Below are 25216 nucleotides of genomic sequence, written 5' to 3'. Positions count from 1 at the left end.
CAGAGCAGGGGGAAGTGCGCCCGTAATGCAGCTTAGCAGAATGCACTGTTATCGATGGCGGGGTGATAGATAGGTGAGTAATGTGTTCAACTTTGGCATTGCAAGACTGGGATTCATGCCCTTTTGCCCGAGGCTGGACATATATATATCAAATTACAAAATCAATAATTTGTGAGAAAATAAATTACCGAAATGGGTTTTGTTTGATGTAACGCACAACAGTGAAGCAGAGATCAGTGCAATGAACATCCATTCTCCCATTTGAAATGCATTTTCAAAAGTGAATTTGCCTTCTGAGACTATAAATTCCGGGGAAACATCGCTACTATTCTTGTGATGGAGACTTTAACCCTGTCACGTGCTATTATCTTTGACATTTCTCAGATATAGTGGGAAAGGTCTCGGCTAAGCTCTTTACCATGCATGCTACCATGCATCTTCTATCTACTAATTCTGTCTGTGCGGGTGTATCTCCAGAACCGCTCATCTTATCGGCTTCATACTTGGCCTGAGTATTGTCAAGGGCCCAAGGATGTGCAGTGTCGAACGTGATGCGATTTGAGCATGTGATACTTCCATTATTAATAAGCCTTGAATAAACAGGCGACCGGTGCTCTGCAACAGCGGCGGCTGAGACCTAACTGACAGCGCATCCACAACAACGGAAGCGATAATTGCTCCTCCGGTTTGGGGTTCTACGTACTTAGTCGAGCTTCACTGAACTTCACTGAATAAACAGGTGAACAGCTCTTTGTGCAGCAGGGGTGGAGCAGCTCGAGGATTCTGTGAGTCCAGCAGCAGCTCTTTCCTTGCTACAGCTAAATGATGAAGGTCACTTTTACAGTTTCAGAAGGAAGCTGCAGCCGGCATCTCCACAAGCCAAACAAACAACCCATTCCAAACAGTCAGGTTTACTAAAGGCCTTCCACTAGTATAAAAAAGAAAGAGAAAATGCCACTGAATTTAAAATGAACCCTGAAATTGCTAAGCCAATTCCAGTTTTTTGTCTGAGATCAATGCTCTGTTATGCTAACGGCTTATAAATACAACCCCTTTGGAATACGGCTTAAATACCTCTACACTTTAGTTTAATAGTAACATTCAGACAAAGTGCCTCAAATCTTCTGCCAAATTGCAGCTGTTGCAGCTACTCTCAGCCAGGACTCTATCGCCCAGAGGTGACAGAGACTGAAACATACTTTAACAAGGACAACTTTCACCCAGGATCTTCATGTCCCTCTACCCTCCTCGCTACTCTGACAAATGACACATCCCACGCCACAAAATCTGAACAAGTCAAAACAGAAGAAACATAATCAGCAGAAACTGTGTACCGGAAAAAGACCTGGTGCCATCGTTTGGCACAAAACCTTGATGAAAATTAATAATGAGGTCTGCAGAAAATAAGAGAAGCTTCGGCTCCAGCCACGGTGACGCTTCCTTTTCTCTCACAGCTCGAATCAATCAAATTCTTTGCAGTCGCAGCTTTTCTGGGAAAGAAACTGTAAAAAGACTGGATAATCAATATGTGTGTAATATATGGATGGATGAAATAATACCTTAACAGCCTCCCTGCAAGCTTCCACGTGGATACTTGATTCAGTAAAATGCAGACGGTATGTTACCAGGAGTGTAGACATTCGTTTCCATGTCTACTGGGCAAAAATGTCTCTTTAACTTCTGAGAGTAAGTTGCCCGGAAAAAATAAATCAAATAGCATTGCAGAGAAGACCAGCAGCACAAATTGTCCAAGCAGACACAACTCCAGACAGAGAGAATGCGGGAGCAGACTTACAACAATCAAAATCATTACAGAGAATATGTTCCACAATGGATGCACCCTGTGCCAGCGGAGGAGGAACCGTCTAAACTGAGGCCATTATCAATCAGGTGAACAAGCAAAACAAGGGCGGTTTGTGTCTCTTTAAGCAGTCAGGGGGAAAAACACACTGTGGTTTTCACAACCTGGAGATGCACTGGCTAATATTGGTTCCCTGTTGCTAGAGGGATGCAAACAATTGGGCAGGCAGATTGTGTCTGTGTTAAATGGGAAAGAGAGGAAAAACTAAAACAAAAGCAGACATGACAATCTGCCAGAGACAAAATTGGAAGCAGTTACTTGCTGTAAAATCTGTTGTTGGGTCCATTTCGAGAATCCATGTTGTATCACAGTTTCCTTTTTTTCTTCTTTTCTCTTGGGGGGGGGGTAAACACATGGCACTCTGTACTATGTCCACCAATGTAAAACTGTCAAAACAAGCAACTTGGCACAAAAGTTGAACTCGCATCCACACGAACCAGAGCAGTCTATTCCAAATGCATCTCACAACATTTTATTATTCAGATCACAAAGACCTAAATGAAAAGGCTGCAGCACATTATAACGGTATAACTATGTACTCAATATATTCCATGTAGGAATGTCTGCAAATAACAGATTACACAGATTCACATCGTATGTGTTTATGGCTTCATCTAATCTATAGTAGTATGTGACAAGATTTCCATTACCCTACAAGCGCATGCAGCATGATAAGTGTAACCATGACAACCACAGTGTATCCCTTGTTATTTGCCTCATGAGGTTAAGGGGAACTTAGCACAACTCTCTGGACTCCTGAAGCTAAACCAGCGCTACAGAGAAACAAGTCGCAGTCGGCTTGGTGAGCATCGTCTCTACTCACAGACACACACACGCACAGACACAGACACAGACACAGACACACACACACACACACACACACAGACACAGACACAGACACAGACACAGACACACACACACACACACACACACACACACCCCTCCAGCCACTCAAGTCAACCTCAGCTCTTACTAATACTTGCATCATTACCGGGGATTAATTAAACTAAGCATTACATCTAGCAAACTTTTTTCTTTGCACTTAAAATCAGCATCAGTAAAAAATGGTCTCTTTGCTATGGAAGAGCAAATTTAACAATATTTTTTTATTAAAGAGAATTCACTGCTTGGAGGGAGGTCAGAGGCTGCATGGGTTTATATATGGCTGCTGTGTTATCATCAGATGAATCAATCCTGTGCGAGGGAGCACGGGTTAACATAAAGTGTAAAACAGAGACGGGGGGGGGGAGTCTCTGTGGCAGCGACTTGGAGCATATTTGAAGGCAGGTTGTGAAACAGGAGGGCTGCATCGTCTTTGATCAGAGAGCATAGGAGACAGCACCATGTCAACAGTTTACTCTCATCCATGTCAGCCATCCCCTGTGGGCAAAAGGATTAAAGCCACAGCTTCTCTGATAGAGCCGAGCAGACAACAGAGTCGGCGCCGGGTAGGGGGAGACTGTAGCCAAGCTATACACAAACAACATATATGTGTTAATCTTAAATGCAGACATATAAACAAAAGACAAATTTCAATTATGTGGGTTAATCAGCAGCTTAAATTGGATGTTTATATACAAATATTTTGGACTAAAGGGTATTTTCACGCTCAGGATTTTTCCTATCTGAGTATTTTTAGGAAGCAAAAGGCTTCCAAGCTCCTACAGCACAACACCTTGTACAAAATGGTTTTCCTATTTTCATTGCCCCGAGGGCAGGTAAATGATCTACACCACCATTAAGCCCTGCTATTTGTTCCATAATATCACACTCGACAACAAGCAAAGAACCCCTGAGAGCCCTTGAAAAACAGCAGCCTAACAACAACCACAGGAGTGTTTAACTAGCATTAGTCGTTGGAGGACGTAGTTAAAATCGTCTCAACGTAGCTCAAAACACAGGATAGGGAAAGCAAAAAAATCTTTGAGTAGAACAAAATGAAACAATGTGTTATCCTCCCACTATTGAGACTAGAGACCAACCCTTATATGGTTGTCTGTGTTTATGTTTGCAGATGTAAAAATTGTAGAACAAAACAATAAAATGGATGCATTTATGTTACATAAAAAAACGTTGATCTTCCTAATTTAAGTTCTATATATTTGGTTATATTTGTGTATGTTGTTTAATTTAAAGTTATTTAGTTGTATGTATTATTTGAACTCAGGGGTCTGATAATGACATTTTAGGAATACTTTTTTGAATACAAAAGAAATTTAGTTCCCAATATCGGTATTAGCATCTAACCCCAAACCCTGAGACGTTCCCATCTGAACACAGACATGTTTTAAAAGCAGTCATTGATATACAGCATAGTTAGACTTTTGAAAAGGGCAGAATGGCTGATGTGTTAATTCCTCAAAATAAACAACAGTGCCCACGTCCATGGTATTGAAGGAAGGTGTCATAAAAAAACAACAGTGAGGCTCATTGAAACATTTTTAGTTTATGGACCAACACTAAGCTTTATGGCACAGATGGCACAATAATTATAAGTAAGATAAATTCCTTCATAGTGTTGACCATAAGAAAACAAGTGCAGTAGCATAATCCTATTTTCGATGTTTCACAAAAATCTTTACAACCTTTTTAAGCTTAAACTGACATCTGGCAGTGGATCAGCTGAAATCCCTTGTAGCCAAAGTGCTGGACATATTTTGTGTTGCTATTACAATTGAGCAAATTCTGTTCAAAGTCATATTAGCTCTCTTGAACTCGGTCAGCAAAAGTGTGTCCTGGCACTTCTTCACAAGTCAGGAGTTCAAAAACGCAGAATGTGAAAAATCACTCTGTGACACAAACTTCTCTTTATTTGAAATGTTTCTCCAAATCAGAGCCACATTCCAGATCGTGTTGTAGAAGGACGTTTTTTCAGTCGCATGATTTACATTCAGACAGTTACGTGCACACTGATACTTTGACAGTGGTTGTTGAGGGAGAAGGAAGCATCGCTCGTTCAATTCACGCATTTCCTCAGCAAGTCCTTTAATTAGAAGTAGAATGAACGCATATCATTAAATTGACTAATTAGAGAAACCATACTCTAAACAACTTCGATAGCATTCTGTCTGAATCTATACGAAAAAGAAGCGAGCCGCATTTTCAACCGGCATCGTGAGTGAATAAAGGGCAAGCTCTTGATGCAAAATTGATATGTATATGAGGAACAAATGTGCATACTGAGGGAGACAGCTGCTGCCTGTGCAATCTCATCTGCAATGCACGAAGCAACCTGTCAAATGCAAGGACATCTGCTTAGCTTTCTTTTTTGAGGAATCACAAACAGATATGTTTACGACAAACGCGTGTTTGAATATGCTCATTTTATTCTAAAGGCCAAATAGCTCAGTTCTCACCACAGTCTGTCAAGCGCTTCAGGGTTACCAGTACATATCACAGTGGTTAAACAAGGTTGGCGGGGGGGGGGGGGGGGGATTCTCTCTGTGGAACAAGACAGCACAGAAAAGGAGCATGCAGGGCTCGATCTTGAGAGTGCATGCGCTTCTCATTTCTCGGGGAGTGGGCGATGTGGCTAGATTTCCCCGGAAGTGTGAAGGACCTCAGGAGCCCGAGAAGTGCCAAGATCAGCCGAGATACGGCTCAGAGGGAGCCGAGCCTTAGGGCTAAACCGTCCAGCTCAGAAAATAATAAAACAATAATTCAAATCCCAATGCAGATATTTAGGCCGACACAGCTGAAAGCAAACAAGCCGTTTCAGCAAAGAGGACATCAGCACCCTTGGGCCAGACAAATGTAGCAATATTACAGTAAAATTAAGCCCATTAGTCTGAGGTTAAATTTGTTCTTTGACTGACTAAATGAAAAATTAAAATAAAAAAAAAAAAAATTCCAAGAACCAATTTAAAAAATGTTCCCTTGACACCTGGTCTAAATAAAATAAAAATTCTACTGTGCATGTGAGCGTGTCTGCATGCATGTCAAGACCTGTCTGGCTTTTTGTTCATCGTGTTAATTGACAGGAAGTGCTGCTGCACATTCAGAGCAGAGACTGTTTTGTGAGATGTTTTTGTCAATGCCGTGCAGGCTGCTGAAAGCCTAAAATACAACTTCATAGTGAGATATGACAGAAACGCAAGACCAACCCACACACACGCACACAAACACACACTGACACGCACTTGTAGACATTGTGTGCATTATAGCCTTGGACCTCCTCCCGAATAGAAAACATTTTTGTTTGCGTTTCATTAGGGAACTTGAACAACAAACACGTAGAATAGCAGGAAGGGCAAAAGAGGCACACTCGACTTTCTCATTATGCCGCACTTGCTCTGCAGTCTATTCTCTAAACTTATCTGGAGAAGTGGATAAGACCATTTCATTTTAATCAAATCCAAACGGGCCGCCAACTCTCGATGCACTCTCGGTTCAGACACAATACATTCCCAGCGGTTTGTGTTCCGCTTTCTAAAAAGGTATACTATGAAGATCTATATCATCTGTACTATAATGTTACAGAGGAGGTTCTGAGGACTGACCAGCGTTCTCTAGCCTTTAAGAGAGAAACAGCACATCAAACATCAGACGTCAGAGGGGGGGAAAAAACAACGCATACATCCTGGCATTTATTCTCTATTCTTATGAAGCCGGTATGGACTATTGTTCTATTGTCCGACTAAACTCTTTCATGATTTAACACTGCAAGTCTTCCGGTGGAGAAGTCAGTGTTTCGAGCCGCCCTTGGCATACGGGCTGAATCTGGGTTTGACAGCTACTGGTCAAAACTGATGAATTTACACAGTAAATCTGAATTGCGCTGTTGAATGTGGTGCTGGGGCGATGCTGGTACAGTGAATTAAGTGCATTAAATAGCTGGAGAGCACACTGATTGAGTGCATCAAGGGCCTCTGCTGAAAACCATTAACAAGATTAAACAAATTCAGGGCCGGTGACCTTTTCCTCGACCGGCTATAGCTTTTTCCCTGCAGAGGCGACAATAAACAACCCTCAACCGTCAAACACATCTCCACACACACAGTGACAAGACTGTACATTACAGCTGTGACAGTGTTAGGAAAATTTACAGTGGAAAGGGAGGTTTTCAATTTTCAATGTGGCAATTGGATCTCTTAAGTGCCAAGAACGTATGAGGTCATACCTCAGGATACGGTGCGCAGCCCCACGTGAATTGTCTAGTTATTGATTCAGAAATAAATTCAGCTGTCTCTGGCGCCTACGTTACACTCCCTGCACATTTCTGGTGCTCATGAATGGTGATGGCTGATTACTGGTAATGTAAATGGGTCCATCAGGCTCAGCAGGTAGAGCGTGACACTGATGCGGCCAGGCTAATAATCTGATCACAGCTTGGGACCACCAGGCTGAGTGAAAATGTATGTTGCTGTGAGGGTGTTCCAGAGGAAATGGCAGAGTGTCACCTTGTAAAGTACAACGGTAATACAACTGCAATTTCAAAAAAGGAAATATGTGAAATCAAAGTGCTGCAGTAGAAAACATTTCCCTGATACTGTGGGAAAATAACTAACCTGCAGCATGCTAGCCAAAAGGACTTAATGTTGGCCATAAATAATACCACTGCACCGGGAGTTTTTATGCTTCACTACCAAACAGGCTCGTCTTGACTGCCCGGAGCCATACAAGCAATGAGACGTCCTCTCTTCCTATTTAACTGCACTTTGATGTCGGATTCTAATCAATACTTAAAGGCTGAATTTAGAAACGATAAATAAAACCAAGAAGAGCGATGCCCTCAATATCTCTGCAGCCTCTTTAGTGGTGTGATGGTTTGTAATGTTTGCTGTAAGCAGTTCATTATTTCATTGACATTAAGCACCATTATGTGAATGTACATTTTCACAAGTGATGACATGAGTACACATTGTACAAATCAACCACACAGGCCCAAAAGTATATTTTACACTGAAACATGGGTGAGAAACACATGAATGAAAAAGTGACTGCTCCATACAACTGATACAGATGAGAATCAGTCTTCTCCAATGTCTCGAATTACAGATTTGTATCGTTTACCTTATGATAATTTACAGATCATTTTCGGCACATGGAGTTGATATTTTTCTTAGAGAAGTCATGCACACTGACAGCGTATGTATTCCCAGTATTCATGATTTACTCATTTCCTGCATTCTGGTTTTTTATTTCACTACACTGCCCAAAAATAACAAGCTAAAAGATGATCTCAGGCTCTTGTGGTTAACCTTCCAACCACTCTTCCTTAATTGCAACTAAAATGAAAGTGTTTGTTTTCCCACTGTTCAAATTGCCATTTCATAAATCATGGACACATTTTAACAGATATGTAATTTGCCTACCAACAGACTTTAAAAATTGCAACCTGTGAACTGAATTAATTTGATTTAGATGTTATTGAGAGCAAAAATATGAAACGTGTCACATTTAAAATCATGGATATGTTCAGAGTTTCAAACAGTTAAATTTAAAGTTAGTCGACTGGCATGTCATGAAAATATGGCCGCTAATTAGCCAAAAGGGATTACAAGACTATTTCAGTACCGATCATCAATGCCAACATATAACTAATGACAAATGAGGACATCTGCTATGGTGATGGCTACTCCACATTCACACACTTGTTTGGCCCTTCTTTAATACAAGGCAGCCTGGTGGTCGTCTGTTGAGATACGAAAGTGTATCCCATTCCTGTCAACAGCAGACCATCAGAAGAAAGCCATATAATTGCATGTCAAACTCAGTAAAGCGACATTGGCACAGATTTCATCACAGACACGTAGTCAAACTCACAACAGAACACATCCAAGGCTAATAAACATGAGATCGAATTTACACTGGAGCTAGAGCAAACAAAGGCTGAAAAACAATGTTCAACCGAGCAGCACTTGGCTGTGACTCAAAGTAATGGGGCCGATCAAGCAGCAGCATCACAGCTCAGTGGTAAAGGCAACATGCAAATGTGATTCTTACAACCTGATGCATACTGGTCCCAAAAAAACACAAGACTCAATGTTTAGATTGATCTGAATAACTTTAAAATGTGCTACTTATAGATTGCATTTAAAGATACAGTAATGTAGATACCTTTCCGAAGTTAGCGCCTCTTAATTCCGATTTGTATCTAAAGAGGTGATTATGAATTACTGCAGCGTTCAGTAGTGGTGTCCAGGGGAAAATAAATCACATTCAGTTGCAAAAGAGTAGTAATAGAAATGGAGGTAAAACAGGAATTGAAATTAGCGCCACTTTCCACCAATGGAGACAGCTGGTGGGGAATAAAGGAATGAGGTTTGATTACGAGTGTCCCTAGCCTTTGTGCAATCATCTGCAAATTGTCCACTTTGTTGTGTCTGAATAGTATAGAACCATATAACCGGTATAAGGACCATAACATCAACATGAAGTCCATAGTGTCTGCAGCTGATTTCTGTGCATCTGTATGGGGAGTTTTGAGTAATGAGACTGCAATGCAAACGTATCTTCTCCTCACACCCTTCTCCCTGCTCTGTTGTGCTCCAACCAGCCCTCAGACTATGTCACATACGCCTTTGACAGAACCACTCCACATTTAAGCTTGAATTGGAACATATTCCAACTGAGAATATACAAACAATCAAGCTCTGGGTTGTTGTATATATGGAAAAAAGTGAAAATTGCGTCTGTCATAATTGGCCACAGTTCAAGATGATGTCTTTAAACGTCTTGTGTTGTCCTTCATGCAAGTTTCCAGCTTTCATCTGTAAGAAGAACCATCCAAATGACGAAAATATTGGCACACAGCGTGATTTGCTGCACAATGAAGAGCATAATATAAAAGCGCTAGACATACTTCTTTTGTCACATAATACGTACTGCAATACCTCACAGATTTACTATCTATTCATCGACAGGATGATTGCGTATAATGTAAGAAGGCTTATATACAAACTGATGAAGATTACAGTCCTGAATACAAAATTAACCTCTTTCTATCTCAAAGCAACAACATCCATCTCTACCACTGAAGACTCAGGTGCCATGAAGCCTATTCAAAGCATCAACGTGACAGCGACACGCAGCTTCAGAACTGTGAAGCTGTTGAGGCAGAGCGGTTGCTAGCTCCCTCTCTCCAACTGGCTGCTAACTAAGTGTGGCGACAGACAATCTCTGGAATCCCTCAGTGATTAGCGATTACCTGGGGATCGGTTTCCTCTCTGCAGCAGTAAACACAAGTGTTGTGAGGTGTAGATTTGCTGTGACAATAACGTACAGCACCCGTCAAGCATTCAGCGCACACCACAGTTTGACAGATAAACAGACACTCAGCAATTGGCACAGCGCAGTGAAAACGGCTGGATGGTATGTTTTTCCTTATTTAATTTTTTTTTATGTTGAACATAGTCAACTGTTGACCCTGGTGTAGACGTATAAATCCTTTTCACTGTCTAATAAAAATTTGAGTTGTCTTTGTTGAGGAAGTGTGAAATAATATCTTTCTGATGTATGAAAATGTCAAAAGGAAAAGGCCATGGTATTCAAATCCCTAGTTAATTAGGGTTCCAGTACTAGGAGGGGTTGAATGTTTGTGTTGAGGAACAGAAACATTTGCATTCCCCAAAGGGGAGCATGTCAACAGGATCGATAGGGTAGACTCTAAACTCCTGTTCTGCCTCCAAAAACTATCCAACTCAGCACATATCCTCCCTCGGAAATCTCTTAAATTAACTAACAAAGTTTCACACTAGCTGCCTTGGTCGTTTTCACAATATCACAAAATATCACTTGGCACAACAGTACAATGTCTAAAAGAGACGAATAAATTAACACCTGGAGAGGGTCCACCACCCCCACCACCACCACACCATGAAAAGCTTAGCCCTCTTTTTGGTAATGCGTTTTAATACCAATGACCCTCATTCCATTGTTGTTTCAGAGCTTTTTTGAGGAATAAAGAGAGCTCCCAGAGAGACAGTCCAAGTGTGTGTGAGAAACAAACAGAACATCAATCTCATTGCAAGCCCAAAGGAAAGAGCCTGGGGACGGATCTCTCACGGTGTTAACTTAGGGAGAGGTGGAAAAAAATGCATTCAACAAGGAATTAATGAAATGGGTTTAGCACTGGAGTGGAAAAGTGGGTATTGACTTGGTGTTAAAGTCAGCCTGCCAAGCTGCATCTGATTACAACTACTCGTCTGTATTTACTACACAATACGCTCATGATGAATAAGCCTAGGTAATTATTCCATTGTGTAGTGTAATATGTGGTGTGCTATTGTACTTTCATGTGTGTACTATTTATATAATTTAGTTCCTAATATCAACAATACATTGCCAAGCTATATTACTATAACTGATGCACTATGTCAGATCAACATGTTACCATACAACCATCTCTCTTTTAAAAAAAAACATGTATTTCGGGTGCCCAAGTGTTTCTTTAGTCGTATTTTATTTCAGACTCAAACAAACTAACTCGTAAGTAAGTCTAAGTCTGATGTTGCCATCGGTTGGAAAAGATTTATGTTTCCTGGAGCCTTTTTGCTGTTAGTTACTTGGAACAGCTAAATGTAGCCAATTGTAGCAGCTATCGTATTCTCTTAAGTTGACCTTTAGACTCACACTCTTCTACACAATACTTCTTCTCATGTGAATTCAAGAGTTAGGTCTCCTGACATCCATCGTTTATACAGCTCTGTAAAAATATCCACCTTTTATTCTGCCATTGTATGTTAATTTGCTAGATTACTGAATATATTCATTTGAATGCCACTTTATATGTAAAGAGCAGAGCTGATAAATCACGCAGCTGATAAAGCTTAGCAGTGATATCCAATATCACACTAACGCATGAGTCTAACAATGAATTACAGAAAAACCAAAGATATGTCTGTTGTTACTTTGTGAGCAGTTTCAAATTTGCAATTTTATAAACTGTATATATGTACATAAGAGATTGCAATTAAAATGTACATTTATATTGTTAACAGCTTTTTTATCCCTCATTATTAATATCAACCTCAACAATAAAATAACTGTCAAATAAAATAACTACAACAGAAAAGACATCTAAAAAAAAAATATCAGTACTGGAAAGTTTTGACACAACAAAGCATCCTCCAGTTGCATTAAACCAATACCCCGGGGTGCTCCTTTACAAAATGTGCTAAACAACAGCCAGTGTCAAAGATCTAAGGGCTGTCAGGTTTACATGGCATGGTTTCGGTTTTATTTAAGCATTGTGTTACTGCTCCATTTAAACAAAACACGTGTCTGTTCAGACAGTGACAGCTACTCTGCACAGTTAATAACACTGTGGAGTTTCACTGCATTTTAACACACAGTGTAGTGACTGCATTTTAATGTCAAAGTGACCTACATTGGGGGTAAGGTACGTTTTTCTTCTACCTACGGAAACACACTTGTATCTTTCCCACTCACTACAGCTGCTCAAAACAACAGGATTATAATTTATGCAAAGGTTAAAAATCAATTCATCAAACACTACTTGACTCTCCTGCAGAAAGCTTATTTGGCATTCTACAGAGCACCGTGAGCTTGATAAAACATGCACAGCCTAATCCTATATCTTCAGTGATTGTCGCCATAATTCACGACAGGGGGAAACGAGCCTCGTGGACGGGGTAGCCTACTTTTTGAATTTGTTTTTCCTTGACTCGTAAAAAAGACAATTTTGAATGTAGCCCAGTGAGAGAGAGGTGAAAAAGGAAAAAGAACACGGAAAAACAATGAGCACACAGCAAACACACGCTCTGTTGACCCACAATAAAACAATGCAGGAAAAGGGAGCCTGAAGGTTCCATTGTCTCCATTCTCCACAGGGCAGCGCTGACTGACAGTTCGGCTGTAAGTAAAGCTGACACGGTATCACATCGCGGCAACATTGTTTAAGGGCAAAGAGGACGTGGAGACTAAAGGACACAGGACATTTATTGATATGGCCAAGTCCTTGAGAGCAGCAGTGAATGTCCTTGTGACAGTGCCTTATTGCCTGGACATTAATCACTATTGTCATGAAGCACAGGAAATAAGTACACTAGTTCCCCCAACAGCATGTTTCCTCCCCTGTTTCAAAGCAGCCCGGTCAAACCCAGTTTCCATGTGCTAGTGTGTGTGTGTGTGTGTGTGTGTGTGTGTGTGTGTGTGTGTGTGTGTGTGTGTGTGTGTGTGTGTGTGTGTGTGTGTGTGTGTGTGTGTGTGTGTGTGTGTGTGTGTGTGTGTGTGTGTGTGTGTGTGTGTGTGTGTGTGTGTGTGTGTGATGTTGCTCGGATAGATGAAATGATTTGGAGGGAAGTGAATGTGAGTAATTCTGAACGATTAAAACACCACTGTGACCAGCTTGGAGAATCTTCACCGAGAGACTGCATGAACTCAACCGTACACACAGTAATGAAGTGATGAACAATTGCCTTGATTAGCATAAGTTAAACCAATAAACTCTTTAATCACTATTAATGTCCAATTGTTGTAATTATCATGTAAAATAATGCACCGTTCTTAATAATGCTGAGCAGCGATTTACTGAAATATTGCACTTCAATGTAAATTTTTGCCAGAGCAGCTCACATCTCTGAAGCGTGAAATTCACTTGTGAATATGCATAAATATGATATAAAATTATTATGATTTATAGTGTTTATCCAAAATAGCTGAAGCAGGGCAAGACCTGCTCGGGTTTTCCTCTGCCACACTATCCAGGATATGAAGACAAAAAAATACAGATAGGACGGCGTGTTGTAGGAAAGGAGAAGGAGTAGAGAACAGACGCAGTGTCTGTTACCACACTGGTCACAGCTGCACACATGTATTCAGTAAGCTTGTGAAGCAAACGTGACAGCAAAGCAACTCTAAACAATACTCCAAGTGTTGGATCTGCTTGAAGATGTTCTGCTTCTGACTTTCTATTTACATCGTGACAGAAAATGTGTCAGAGCGGTTGTATAACTAGAAAAAAACATTGCAGCTGTATCCAGTGGACATGAGGTTAGACCACACTGTTGGGATCATGATTACTGATGATTAATGTGATGCACAAAAAAAAAGATTATTTTGTGATTTCATTAGGAAAGCCAGGAGTCAGAGATTACAGTTGGTGGAACATATTTATACGTCTTCTCTTTATGCTTGCGTTGCTCTGCCGGTGATCATGCTTTGTCTCCTAGGTGGCGTTAAAGGCTCCCTGTGGACGTAGTGTGATCCTCTATTGTGCATATACATATTGACGCATATGCAAACAAGTGAGTGAGGGTGACAGTCAGTAGACATCCTTCCTCTGGTTCTGCCCAATTTAGCAATGTGCCAACAAAAACAGGAGCTATGGTGGTGACCGTGTTCGAACAAGGACATGATAACAAAACCGTATTATACAAAAGATTGCAATGTGAGTGGTTCTAAACACGTTATTTTGTTTTTTCTCTCAACAGTCGACGGGTGCTTTCTCATCGTGGGAACCTTAAGGCCTCTCTAGGACATGCTCGAACGCGTAAAGGGATTTGATATACTTTATGTGTTTGTGCTGTACAAATAAAATTGAATTGAATTATTTCCATTTCCTGACAATTGCATCATATATAAATCTAGCACCAAAAGAAAAGGGGTACGGGGTTAACTTCTTATGATGTTGTGAATCATCAATGCTATGCTCATTACATATATTGTGCTTGATTATCAATCGGAAACTATCAATGCCAAGGACATAGATAAAACAAGCATGGTGTCAACCCACTGGCAAACCCTCATGTCTGATGTGACAAACCATTCAACAAAATGTTCACCATGTACCCTAAAATCACAGATTTCTCTAGGTTGGAATTTTCTATACAAGTAAACAGCTCAACATTTTCAGATATTTTAAAAGAGAAAAGTTTGATATTCTAGCTTAAACTGATTCCTCGAGTGTCCTTTTCCAGATTTCTTCCAACTGTGAAATAAGAAGCAGCTCATTTCACAAGCTGTTTTCCACCAAGTGAAGCACAGCAGAAATCAGTTTGAAGAAAACCCAAACCACAACAGTGTTAATCCCTATAAACACATAATGAACAACACACAACCATTCTCCAAAGCTAAACTACACTACACTTTAAACTATTATAGTCCAAACTAAGATATCAATAAAAACTAAATTTAAAGTATGTCCATTCTCATCAAGCAGGTAGATTAGCTAGTCGTTTAATTTGAAAACAATAGGCAAAGGATGAGCACCACAAGAGGATAAACTGAATTATATGCACATGACTGCAAAGTGATTACAGTGGCAGTGCTTCCCCACGGACCATTTATTGGGTGGCACAGGCATCTGGTGGAAACGACAACAGATAACAGTTTGCTGAGGCAATCCATGATGGAGATTGGGCATATGTTGCTGGTGCTATTTTAAAACCAGGGGAAGTTGGTTTAACATCATATGTCAGCACTGTACATACTGAAGCAATTATCCAGGGAAGATGCAGAGGACCTTGATGATAACGATGCTGTTGCCAACATCAGTGATGTCCAGACAGCTGGCATCCTGCTAGCACAGGAGTAGATCAGGACCTCGTTAATATCATTAATGACGCCTTTTCTCTCGTACTAGTATTCTATACGTTCGGAGTGAGAAGAGATAGTGTATCCCTGCAATATGGCATACAAGCATTAGCCAAAAAGTTGTTTATTTAGCATTTAAATTGCCAAAGATCCATTCATCTCCGGTTGTCTGTGCTAATAGCTATTCTACAGCTTTGTATCATGAGGCATTAAGGCCTTTTCCCCGAGTGCTGAATTCCCATATACTGGCAATCATTTCCTCATTACTTGTGATGAAATCAGATGCATTTCTATAATTATTGCCAAACTATGTTTCTGATGATGACTGCAGAGCTGCAAAAATGGCTGTGGATGCGATTTCAGGAATAGCACAAGTCATAATGATGGACCGACAGATTTTTTTTAAACAACCATAATATTGTAGCAAGGGTGTGAGTGAGTGTAAGGGGAAATCATTCTAGGATATTTGTGAGAAAAAACATGAAGACTGTTTTTCTAACGAGGGCTGATGATTTTGAATTACATCTAAATACACACTAGAGGAAACGTTCTCTGAGATATTATGAAATTAGGCCAATTTCATCAACATCGACACCTTTAAATGCTTTTTTGAATTAATTCAAGAAAGAAAACGAGCACCCTCCTTTTTAAACACGAGTTTACTCTAAATTTAAAAAGATTTAGGTCAACCAGTCTAAAAGAGTAGACAGACGCATGTGAGCAGCGAAGATGTCGTTTCCATTGGACATAACCTCCACCAGCTCCTCGATGGGGATCCAGGTTGTCGGTGTTGCCTTCCTGCCGTGTGCCGGAGGTCTGGTGTGACATGCCAGATGAGAGAAGTCGTGTGTGAGGCTACTAGTCAATAACACTGCAAACTGAGGACGTGGAAGCATGGAACAGGGGGATTTTGGGGCAGAGGGGGGTGACTCACACAAACCATTCTCCTGTTACATCACTGCTACTTTAGTATGGGGGGTGACTGGTGCCACACGACAGGTGATGACTTCAAAACCTATTTGAGACGCACACCAGCAAAGACACGATTTACAAAGATAACAGAGAATAATAAAATGTTCAATACATTTCTTACAAGGGATAACAAAATATTTGGCAAATAATGTGATGTCACTGCTTTTTAGCCACTGATTTAAATGCTTCTAATTCCCAGAAAAGCCTGACTGATAAACCCCATGATCCTAAGACTGATATTAGTATCAAAAAGTATTTGGACCTATTGCTGTCACTTTTTAAACACATTAATTTGAATGTGGGTTGGGGGTTCCTTGTTGAACTGTAATGACCTCTTTTAATTGCAAATATACTTTACATTCTAGAAGTCCATCTGATCGTCCAGCAGAGGGCGCTTGCTATATGCTTGACCTATTGCATGCCCTTTTGACCTCTTAGTAAAGTAACCCAGCAATGTTAAGTGGTATTCCTACATAATGGAGGATTAGCAAGCATTTGATTATCAACTATTATTTTCGAACACTTGACCAGTGTTGCAGTATATTCTGTCACCTGACTGAATTATGTCTGCCATAATTTCATTGCATCATGTTTGTCTTGGTCTATGTACTTTTAATATATTTTTTCGAACGTAGCAATGGTGACATGTATGACAAAATGATCTGTTTACATGATAATGATAGGGTCTAAAATGTTGACAGCTTTGGAAAGACTTGAAATCTCAGAGATTTTCACAATGTCTTTTTCATATTCAGAGGAAAACAACTTTTAGGAACATTAGTGCCACTATCTGAGCTGTAGTGTGGAACACTTGCCTGATCAAACTTTAAGAAAAACCAACATGAAGGAGGAACACTGTCACTGTGATTTGTTCTTCAGCTGAAAAACATCTATAGTTGTTGTCCTGGCTGAGAGGGTGTATACATTTTTCATGGCGAATTGGAGGTGAGTTGGAACTTTAATGTTGTTTTGAGGTTGGTGACGCTTCCAGCTCAGCTCGCTCTATTCCAGGTTTCTGTCAGAGCCTATTATTGTAGGATAGAGATATTTACAAATCGAGATCAGGGTGGCTCTGAGTCAATCGGAAGCAATACCAGGCTGGCCCCAACACCGGAGAAAGATACACACACTCCAGGACTATTTGGGCAGATAATTGGCACAGAGTGACCTCCAGTTGGGAAGACCCCCACGATTTAAAAAAGGGTCAAATCGGATTTATAAAGTTGGTCCGGTTATCCTCTGGGGTGCAGCAGCCTTGAGGATATGACAAAATATATAGGATGAGGATGCAGAGGGGGGGTGACTAGTCTTTTATTGCCACTGCTAAATCTCTAGCAGCAATGACTTTGAGGGGGCCACAGCAAATCCACAGGACCACATTGTGCAGGGGGGACTGCGCTTGTGCACGAGTGGCACTAATCGCCCCTCATACAGGCACGTCCATCCGAGAGGCAGCGGCGCGAACTGTCGCCTGCATCCGCCTCCAGAGTCCGGAGCTCCGCACATGACAGCGGGCTGGACCCGGGCTGCACCCCCGGGCAGCTGGAGGTGCAGCCCGGGAAGCTCCACTCAGGAGACACACAAAGAGAACCGGGCTGGAGACCCGGCGGAGGGAGGGACAATGACCCCGGGGGACACGAAGTGAGACAGCGGGAAGTCTCAGCTTTGGGACTATCGCAGAGGAGTGTTGTGGTGCATTCGCTCGGTTGTGTGTGTGTGCACCATGTTGAATAAGTGTGTGAGGAGGAGAAGCAGCACGTTGAACGGAAGGACACACACACACACACACAGCTGCTCAATCAATAGCATGCACACAAATCACTGAGGTTCGTCGGTCACCACTGGACTTTAAACTCGGCTCGGAAACAGTTACCGGAACCAGGCTAAAGTAAAAAAATGAAATAAATGAAACACCCCCAAACCCACAGACAAAAGTCCCCTTTTACCCCCCCCCCCCCCACCACCAGCCCTCCATTCCACTAGAGCCCCGCCGCACAGCGGACCTCTCTCCGGGGGAACCGCGAGCGGCCGACCCGGGTCGTGTGTCGGTACTCACCGGGCTGACAGGCGCTGTGTCCGGGCAAGGTTAAACACATGAAGGGTAGAATCCACCAGCAACTCGGTTCCCGTGTCCTCCGCATGTTAGCCCACTCATGGAGAGAGCAACAAGGAGGAGGCAGCGGGTCACAAAGTTTCTTCTCTTCTCTCCACAGTTCTCCTTTTCTTCTTTTTAATTAAACCAGAAAAAAAACGGTACCGAGGGAAAGAAAGAAGCCGAAGTTGGCTCAGCAGCAGCAGCAGCCGCGGAGACAGGGCATCAAAGTCCGGGTTAGCGGCTCGGCTACACACGCTGTCTGCTGTCTGTGAATAGTAATAATGGAGGAAAGAAAGATTTCAGATTCTCATTCAGTCCGAGCTGAGGCTGGTGTTCTCCTCGAGGAGCAAAACGCTACAAGCACTTCTTCTTCTTCTTCTTCACCGTGTGAAGTCGGACTCCTCCGCGCCTGTAGCAGCGGGCTTCCACATAGCGACATTCCCGGAGTGAGGCAGCCGGCGGTGGTGGAGGAGGAGGAGGTGGTGGAGGAGGAGGAGGTGGAGGGTCGATCAGTCGCTGTCTTCTTCACTAAGTCCCGCGGAAGGAGAGAAACAAAAAAGTGGTCGCACGGTATCGATCGCTCATCGTTCAAGTGGTTATCCGCGGCGTCAGCGTGACCGAGGGCGACGCACGACGCGAGGAGGGAAAGTGGAGCTGGGAACGTCCCACTCTTCCCATCCAGGAAGTCGACTAGCGGTCAGGCGTGCACGGATATCTGGCTACTGGTCCCATCCTACCGGACAGGCTGGGAGGGAGGGAGGGAGGGAGGGATGGAGGGGCGGGGGCCGAGCAGGGAGGGCGGAGGCGAGGGAGGGTCTTAGATTTGCTGAATGCAAATAACCCAAAGGTTGCATGTGGGCTGGAAAATGGATCCGGACCACTCAGGGAATGCAAGACACACACGCTGAAGGGTTAAAGTCGAATATATTGCAGGCTGCACAATGTATGGAGACAATCTTACCAAGGTTAGGTCAGTCACAAGCTCGTAGAACTAAGATTACGTATTTTGAAAGCTGCTTCCAGACATGCACCGAACTCCGCAGATCCTCCGTAGTTTGCCTGTGTGCCCCCTCTTGCGGCTTGCGTGTGTCCGCCAATGTATACGACAAAGCGACGCGAGCCTCACGCAGCCTGCAAGGCTTGTGATTGGTCTGCTAACTACAACCTTTCCGGAATCGCATTTCCGGTTTCATGCCCTGAACCGGCGGAAACCACGGAAGATTTAGAAGAACGAATATGGACCAAATAGAAGAGCACTTGGCAGAAAAGATCCGAAACTATGACCACTAGGATAACCCGTCACTGACCGGCGGATATGTCCGCCAGAAGAAGGCTTTGAGGAGCCGTCGTGGCGATTTAAATAAACGGCTCTTCTTCGTGTGTGGCACGAAGAAGACTTTGACTTCGAAAAAAACATTACTCCGCCTAGTGTTCTGGCGGGGAATTGCTTTGCAACACGCGCAACACGTTATAGAAGCATAAACCAAAACGAGTCCGTCGATGCAGCTGCGTGGCCACCCGCGGTTGCATACGCAGAACTATATTTCGGCCTTGAGACCCTCCGTGTTATTTGCAGACTTTTTCCACCTCGCCCCCGAGTGTAAGGTCTGCAGTAAGTCGGGAGAATACGAACACTAGCTGGGGAGTGTGATGCAAAAATACGAAAAGAAAACAAACATCTCTCTGTGTCATACACGCTGATGACACCAACAAATGTGTCACGGGACATTGGGGCGATAAGAGCTGACACCGGTGTGAGAAAAGCTCTGCAGCGGAGTTTAAAACGTCACTTCCTGCCTCTGTCTGCTGCACCCGGCTGCACCACCTCTCGCTGGACCCGATCCGGACTATATCCCCAGGTCATGTCTGAAAACGGCTTTATAAAGCATTTCTGGAAGCCAAGAACTGGTCTCAGTCTCTGATCACACATCATGCAGACTCCCCGGTTCATTGATCGCTTACCGGTATTTCGGACAGGTTGTCCCCCAGTGGCCTCAACACCAGAAAAAGAAGATCTGCATCCATTGATCATTGTGAAATGATAACTAAAGCCTGAAACAACTTCACTTCTACCCATTCTTACTAGTTGTCTGTTCCAGGCGCTACCATGAGGAAGAGACCAGAAATCAAGTGTGTTCAGGTTGACAGGTCCAAACCAGGACTCCTCTAAATGTTGCATCACACATGTTGCATCAAACCTGATGAAATCCTTCTCGAGGGTTATCTAGCTGCATCTGGATTGCAGCCTTGTTCTTACAAGCCCACTCAATCCATTGATTTCACCCCCCGTCCTGTCATCTCCACTGTTTTCTTGCTTCCTCCCAGGCTCCCATTATTAAAATGACCCTCCTGTGGCCACACTGTGATGTCCCTTTGCCTCCTGCTGGCTGTACTGTGAATGGAATACTTGAGCAGCAATCATCACCTGGAATATCATCGCGTACGAGTGTGCACTGATTGGAGAATTATGCATCCACCGGTGACACTCCCCTAGGTGGACGTGTAGTCAGTGGTGTTCTTGCAGAACTATCCAGCTGGACATTTAATTTGAGGAATCTGATTAAATTTCTCATTTAATTACCCAGTTCTCTGCAGGGCCATTGAGGACAGTCACAAGGGCCCTTTGCTTTTAATGTGAGCCATCTGCTTCCTCTCCAAAATGCCTACCTTTTCAAAGCCCCCACAGCCTCGTGAGCATCATCGCACGATCCTCCGGGCTGCACTACATACGTGCACTCGGCACATCACCACCACGGTTGACGATTATTTCAGGACTTGACTGTATTCTGACTGATCCCATGCATTTGTATTTCTATCTTGTTCTGCCAGGCGACCCGGGTTTCAGACTTTGATTCATCATGCAGACTGATGTGTTGCAATCATCCCAACTCTTATGAGTATAGGTAAATGTCCCCAGACCAATAAAACCTCACAAAAGGGCCAAGAAACATATTGAGTTAGCTTGGATTAATGTAAGTTCTAATGTACATACATTTTTTGCCATAATAATCTTCAAAGCTTTATTTATTATGTCTCTATTCACTTATCAATGAGTGTAATTAGCCTCGTTGTTTGCCATACAGAACTTATACAGTAGTTTAGTAGTCATAAACTCAATTGGAAATTAACTTTAAAGTTTTTAATTGGGTCAGTGGTCAGGAGCGTCAAGCCCCTGGACGATATACTGCTCACAAGACAGTTTGATCCATGTCGTTAATTGAAAAAAAGCAACTTGTAAATTGTAATTTTCATGTCTCTGATAATTTTTTGGGGAAAAAAAAAACATGTCGAGTAGCATGTCTTCCGGGGTGGTCTTTCCTGGCTTTATGCTTGTCAGGTAGCAATCAACATGTAGCTGTTACAGTGTCATAGCCGAAAAGCATTACGGTGACGGTCAAGAAACATAAGCAAAATGTGGCTCTTTTCAAGAGGAATGGATAAGTTATAATTTTGAGTTGAGGTAAACTTTTGTGGGAACATGCTCATCATGATGTAAAAGGCAAATCTCAAGCATCAGTACTGCTTGGTTGTTATAGCTCTTAGATAAAGATAACACTCTTTAGTGGCGTATGTGTTGGCCCAACTTTCTCAAGACCAAATTCTTATGCAAACCCTGTTATGCAGGACAGTGTTATGATGAGCAAGCTAATAGCTAAGAAGCTAATACCTCATTCAGAAGGAGAATTTGTGGAGGGACCTCGTACTGCTGCTGAGCTGCTGCACCAGACAAGTAAAACTAATTTAAAGTGTCAGTTGTCTCACAGACTGGACTGTTGATTACTGCTATGGCAAAAGCAACTGAAAAATGTTTTAATGAAAAACACAACAGGAGAAGTTTCCACTTTTCCTCTCTGGCCTGCAAGAAAACAAAGGGAACACCACGAAGACATTTTTTGTTTGACAGAAGAGAGAAATATGGTCCCTGTCTTTGTAAGATTTGCATTGCAGTAAAAAGGTGAGGATTTGAGTAAAACAGTTGTTTTGGCCACACCCAACTGTGAGTAGCATCTTCATCACTACCATCTGACATCAGACCGGTACCAAAGAAAACCTGTCCAAGCTGCTGCATAATGAAGTTATTGTGATATTTGTATGACCCCACAAAGGATGTTATAAATATTATGTTTTTATATGGAAAAAGCTTTCCCACCTGCAATTTAAGTAAATATACAGATGCACTTGTTCAACTGTGAAAATTTGTTGCTGTGGTCTAAACTATATAAAAAGGTTGGAATTTGAAAGCTTTACCATGAGTTCTGTGAGGACATTTTAACTTTCTGGTATTTAAAAGACCAAAAAACCAATTGATTCATCAAGAAAATAATCAACAGACTGATTGATAATGAAAATATTGTTAAGATCCAGCCATACCTGTTACATGTAGTCCTGCAGTGTGCTCTCTCACTTACATTTCAGAAAATCACTTTTCATCTAGAAGAATTTGGAACCTCTAAGTTGGGAAAAATAATGCCTCAACACTTGCAATCAGTGCAAACTTAATTAACATTCTAAAATTAAAAATCCAAGGGAAAATGTGTGGTCATAATTCAATCAATAAGCCACAAGGCTCCACGAAGCCAAAGCTGTGATCTATTTGTTTTCTTTTGCAAAAACATTGCCTTGAAGCTGTTTTGAAATCAACCGTGACATGATCCAGGCTTATAGCTTTAATAAAAAGGATGAGTTTCACTGGGCTTTTTTATTTCCATGTTCAATAAATAGCATGCAAATAACAATGAAACCGAACAGATGGGTGACATGTTCCTAATGATACATTTTAACCTAAGCATATTAAAAAACTAGTTGCAGCCGAGGAGCTTTTCGTCAGATGAGTGTTTGTACTTGGAGACGGATTTTGCGGTTGCACCTCAGCGGCTGGTGAAACACCAAACAGTATCGTCCCTGCATGACCTGCACTGGGGTTTTCTAAGAACATGTGAAAACAGGATCCAGCAATGGATTATAACTAATAATCCAATGCAAACTTTCACTCATAGCATGACACCTGGACGTCTGACAGATGCACTGAGGTGACACTTCACTAACTTGGTGCACAGCCACTTCCTTTTTATCTACGAAAGCTGCAAGCACACATCAGCGGCCATAGCCAACATAACCTTAACCTCTACTCTTTGCAATCTCTACTAGTTTCATGAGGCATTTGTAATGTGCGCTATGACATTCTAATCTTTTTCACCCTTTGGGAGCTCAGATCCTTAAGGCATCCTAACACTTTCTCTGACAGTTAAATTGTGTTTCAGATTTTTTTTTTTTTTTTTTAAGAGAAAAGGTGAGAAATGTATGATTCATGCGAAGTCCAGCCATGACACCCGCGTTTTCCCCCGGGCATCTCCTTCCTCTTTGCCCTTAAGTGGTTTGTGAATCACACTTGTATTATTTTTTCAAACACATTTCACATGTTGACAGTCGGTACATTATGTACGACTTTGCGCATCAATTATGTACTGCAATTCAGGCTATGACTATATATAATTTATCTGATTCTCAATCTCCTCCATTATTTAATCAAAAGCTATTTTTACCATTATTACTCTCCCCAAATAGTTTTATCTTTTGTGGGTCTCTCCTCTAGTTCTTCAGATCATTGTGTCATGTTTCTGCACTGAATCTACTCTGCATTAATGCTTCAGGAGGGTGTCACCACCATCTGTCTGCCGCAGCAGGACGACCTTAAGAAGGGTGGCATGCTCCAACTGCGAGGAGGGGTTTAAAAGTAACCCTCTACCGAGCCAATAAATAACAGTTATTGTTTTTGTTTTCTTCTCAAAGGAAGAAAATGATCTCAGACTGAAATGTCAGAGGAGTGGGATGTACTCCGGGATTGCAATTTATGCTACAAACTGAAATCTTCCAGTTCTTCCATCTCGATAAATGGTTAACAATTGAAAATGTAAGTTGTGTTATATTTGCATCAGGGCTGGATAAATAAAAGTAAAAAATGGTTTTAAAAATGAATCTTTTTTTTGGAAATTTTTCTGAGCTGATAATGGGCTTATGATCAGAAACAGCAGTGTGGCCAAGACAAACTCAAAATGATGGCAAGTGCAGACATTTCTTTGAAACATTCAAAGGAATATACCTGACTGTCTGTACCTTGTATATATACTGCAATGACATTTATTTGACTGCCAACCATTTGGTGCTTTCTTGGTTACATTTAACTCCTCACTTTCATAGAACACTGCTCTGATTAAAATTTTGTTAAAGTAACATTATGTTGTGTTTGAATGCTCGTTTATTTGCAAAAGAAAATGTGTTTTTTGTTTACAGCGGGTCATGTCCTGAGGATTCCTCTTGAGGATTTAGGGTCGAGATTTAACTTTTAAAATTGTGCATAGAAACAAAGTAGCCCCTGGTAACACGGAGGAGTCGATAGCATTAATACTCAAAGCAACATAATTCCCTCAGCGCGCACGAGAAACTCTGATTTCTTGTGGAAATTACGACATACAAGCCCTGCTGTGCTACAACTATTCCTCATGTTGATTATAGATAATATTTCATGTATCATCTATCTCTTGCTGGGCCAATCAGTTTAAACCTGTTTTAAGAGTTTGTTTTTAAATCATGATACGGTCATAGAGTTGTTTTATGTGCGTAAACTATTTCATTCATCAAAGTAACCGAGCCCTCTGACATGTGGAGAGGCTGTGATGTAATGTGTTGCTGCAGCTGACCTCATTTTGGAGAATGATTTTCTGTAATGCAGAGATACTGAAAGAAACATGGAGAGTTTCAGATCTGGGTGGTCAGTATTGGATAAAGGAAAT

The 25216-nt window shown here is 41.8% G+C and overlaps 1 protein-coding gene across 1 annotated transcript in view; it reads right to left on the bottom strand.

The window, feature by feature from the left end:
- Positions 1-19094, bottom strand: part of ca16b (carbonic anhydrase XVI b) — a 92610-nt gene extending 73516 nt beyond the window's left edge. Inside the window, exon 1 of the mRNA XM_061069473.1 lies at positions 18387-19094. Coding sequence (XP_060925456.1) covers positions 18387-18471 — 85 coding nt within the window. The 5' untranslated portion in view covers positions 18472-19094. The remainder of the gene's footprint in view (positions 1-18386) is intronic.
- Between the last annotated feature and the right edge of the window lie 6122 nt (positions 19095-25216).

Source organism: Limanda limanda, chromosome 4 (genome assembly GCF_963576545.1).
Source record: "Limanda limanda chromosome 4, fLimLim1.1, whole genome shotgun sequence".
NCBI lineage: Eukaryota > Metazoa > Chordata > Actinopteri > Pleuronectiformes > Pleuronectidae > Limanda > Limanda limanda.
This window is presented reverse-complemented; position numbering and strand designations above follow the sequence as displayed.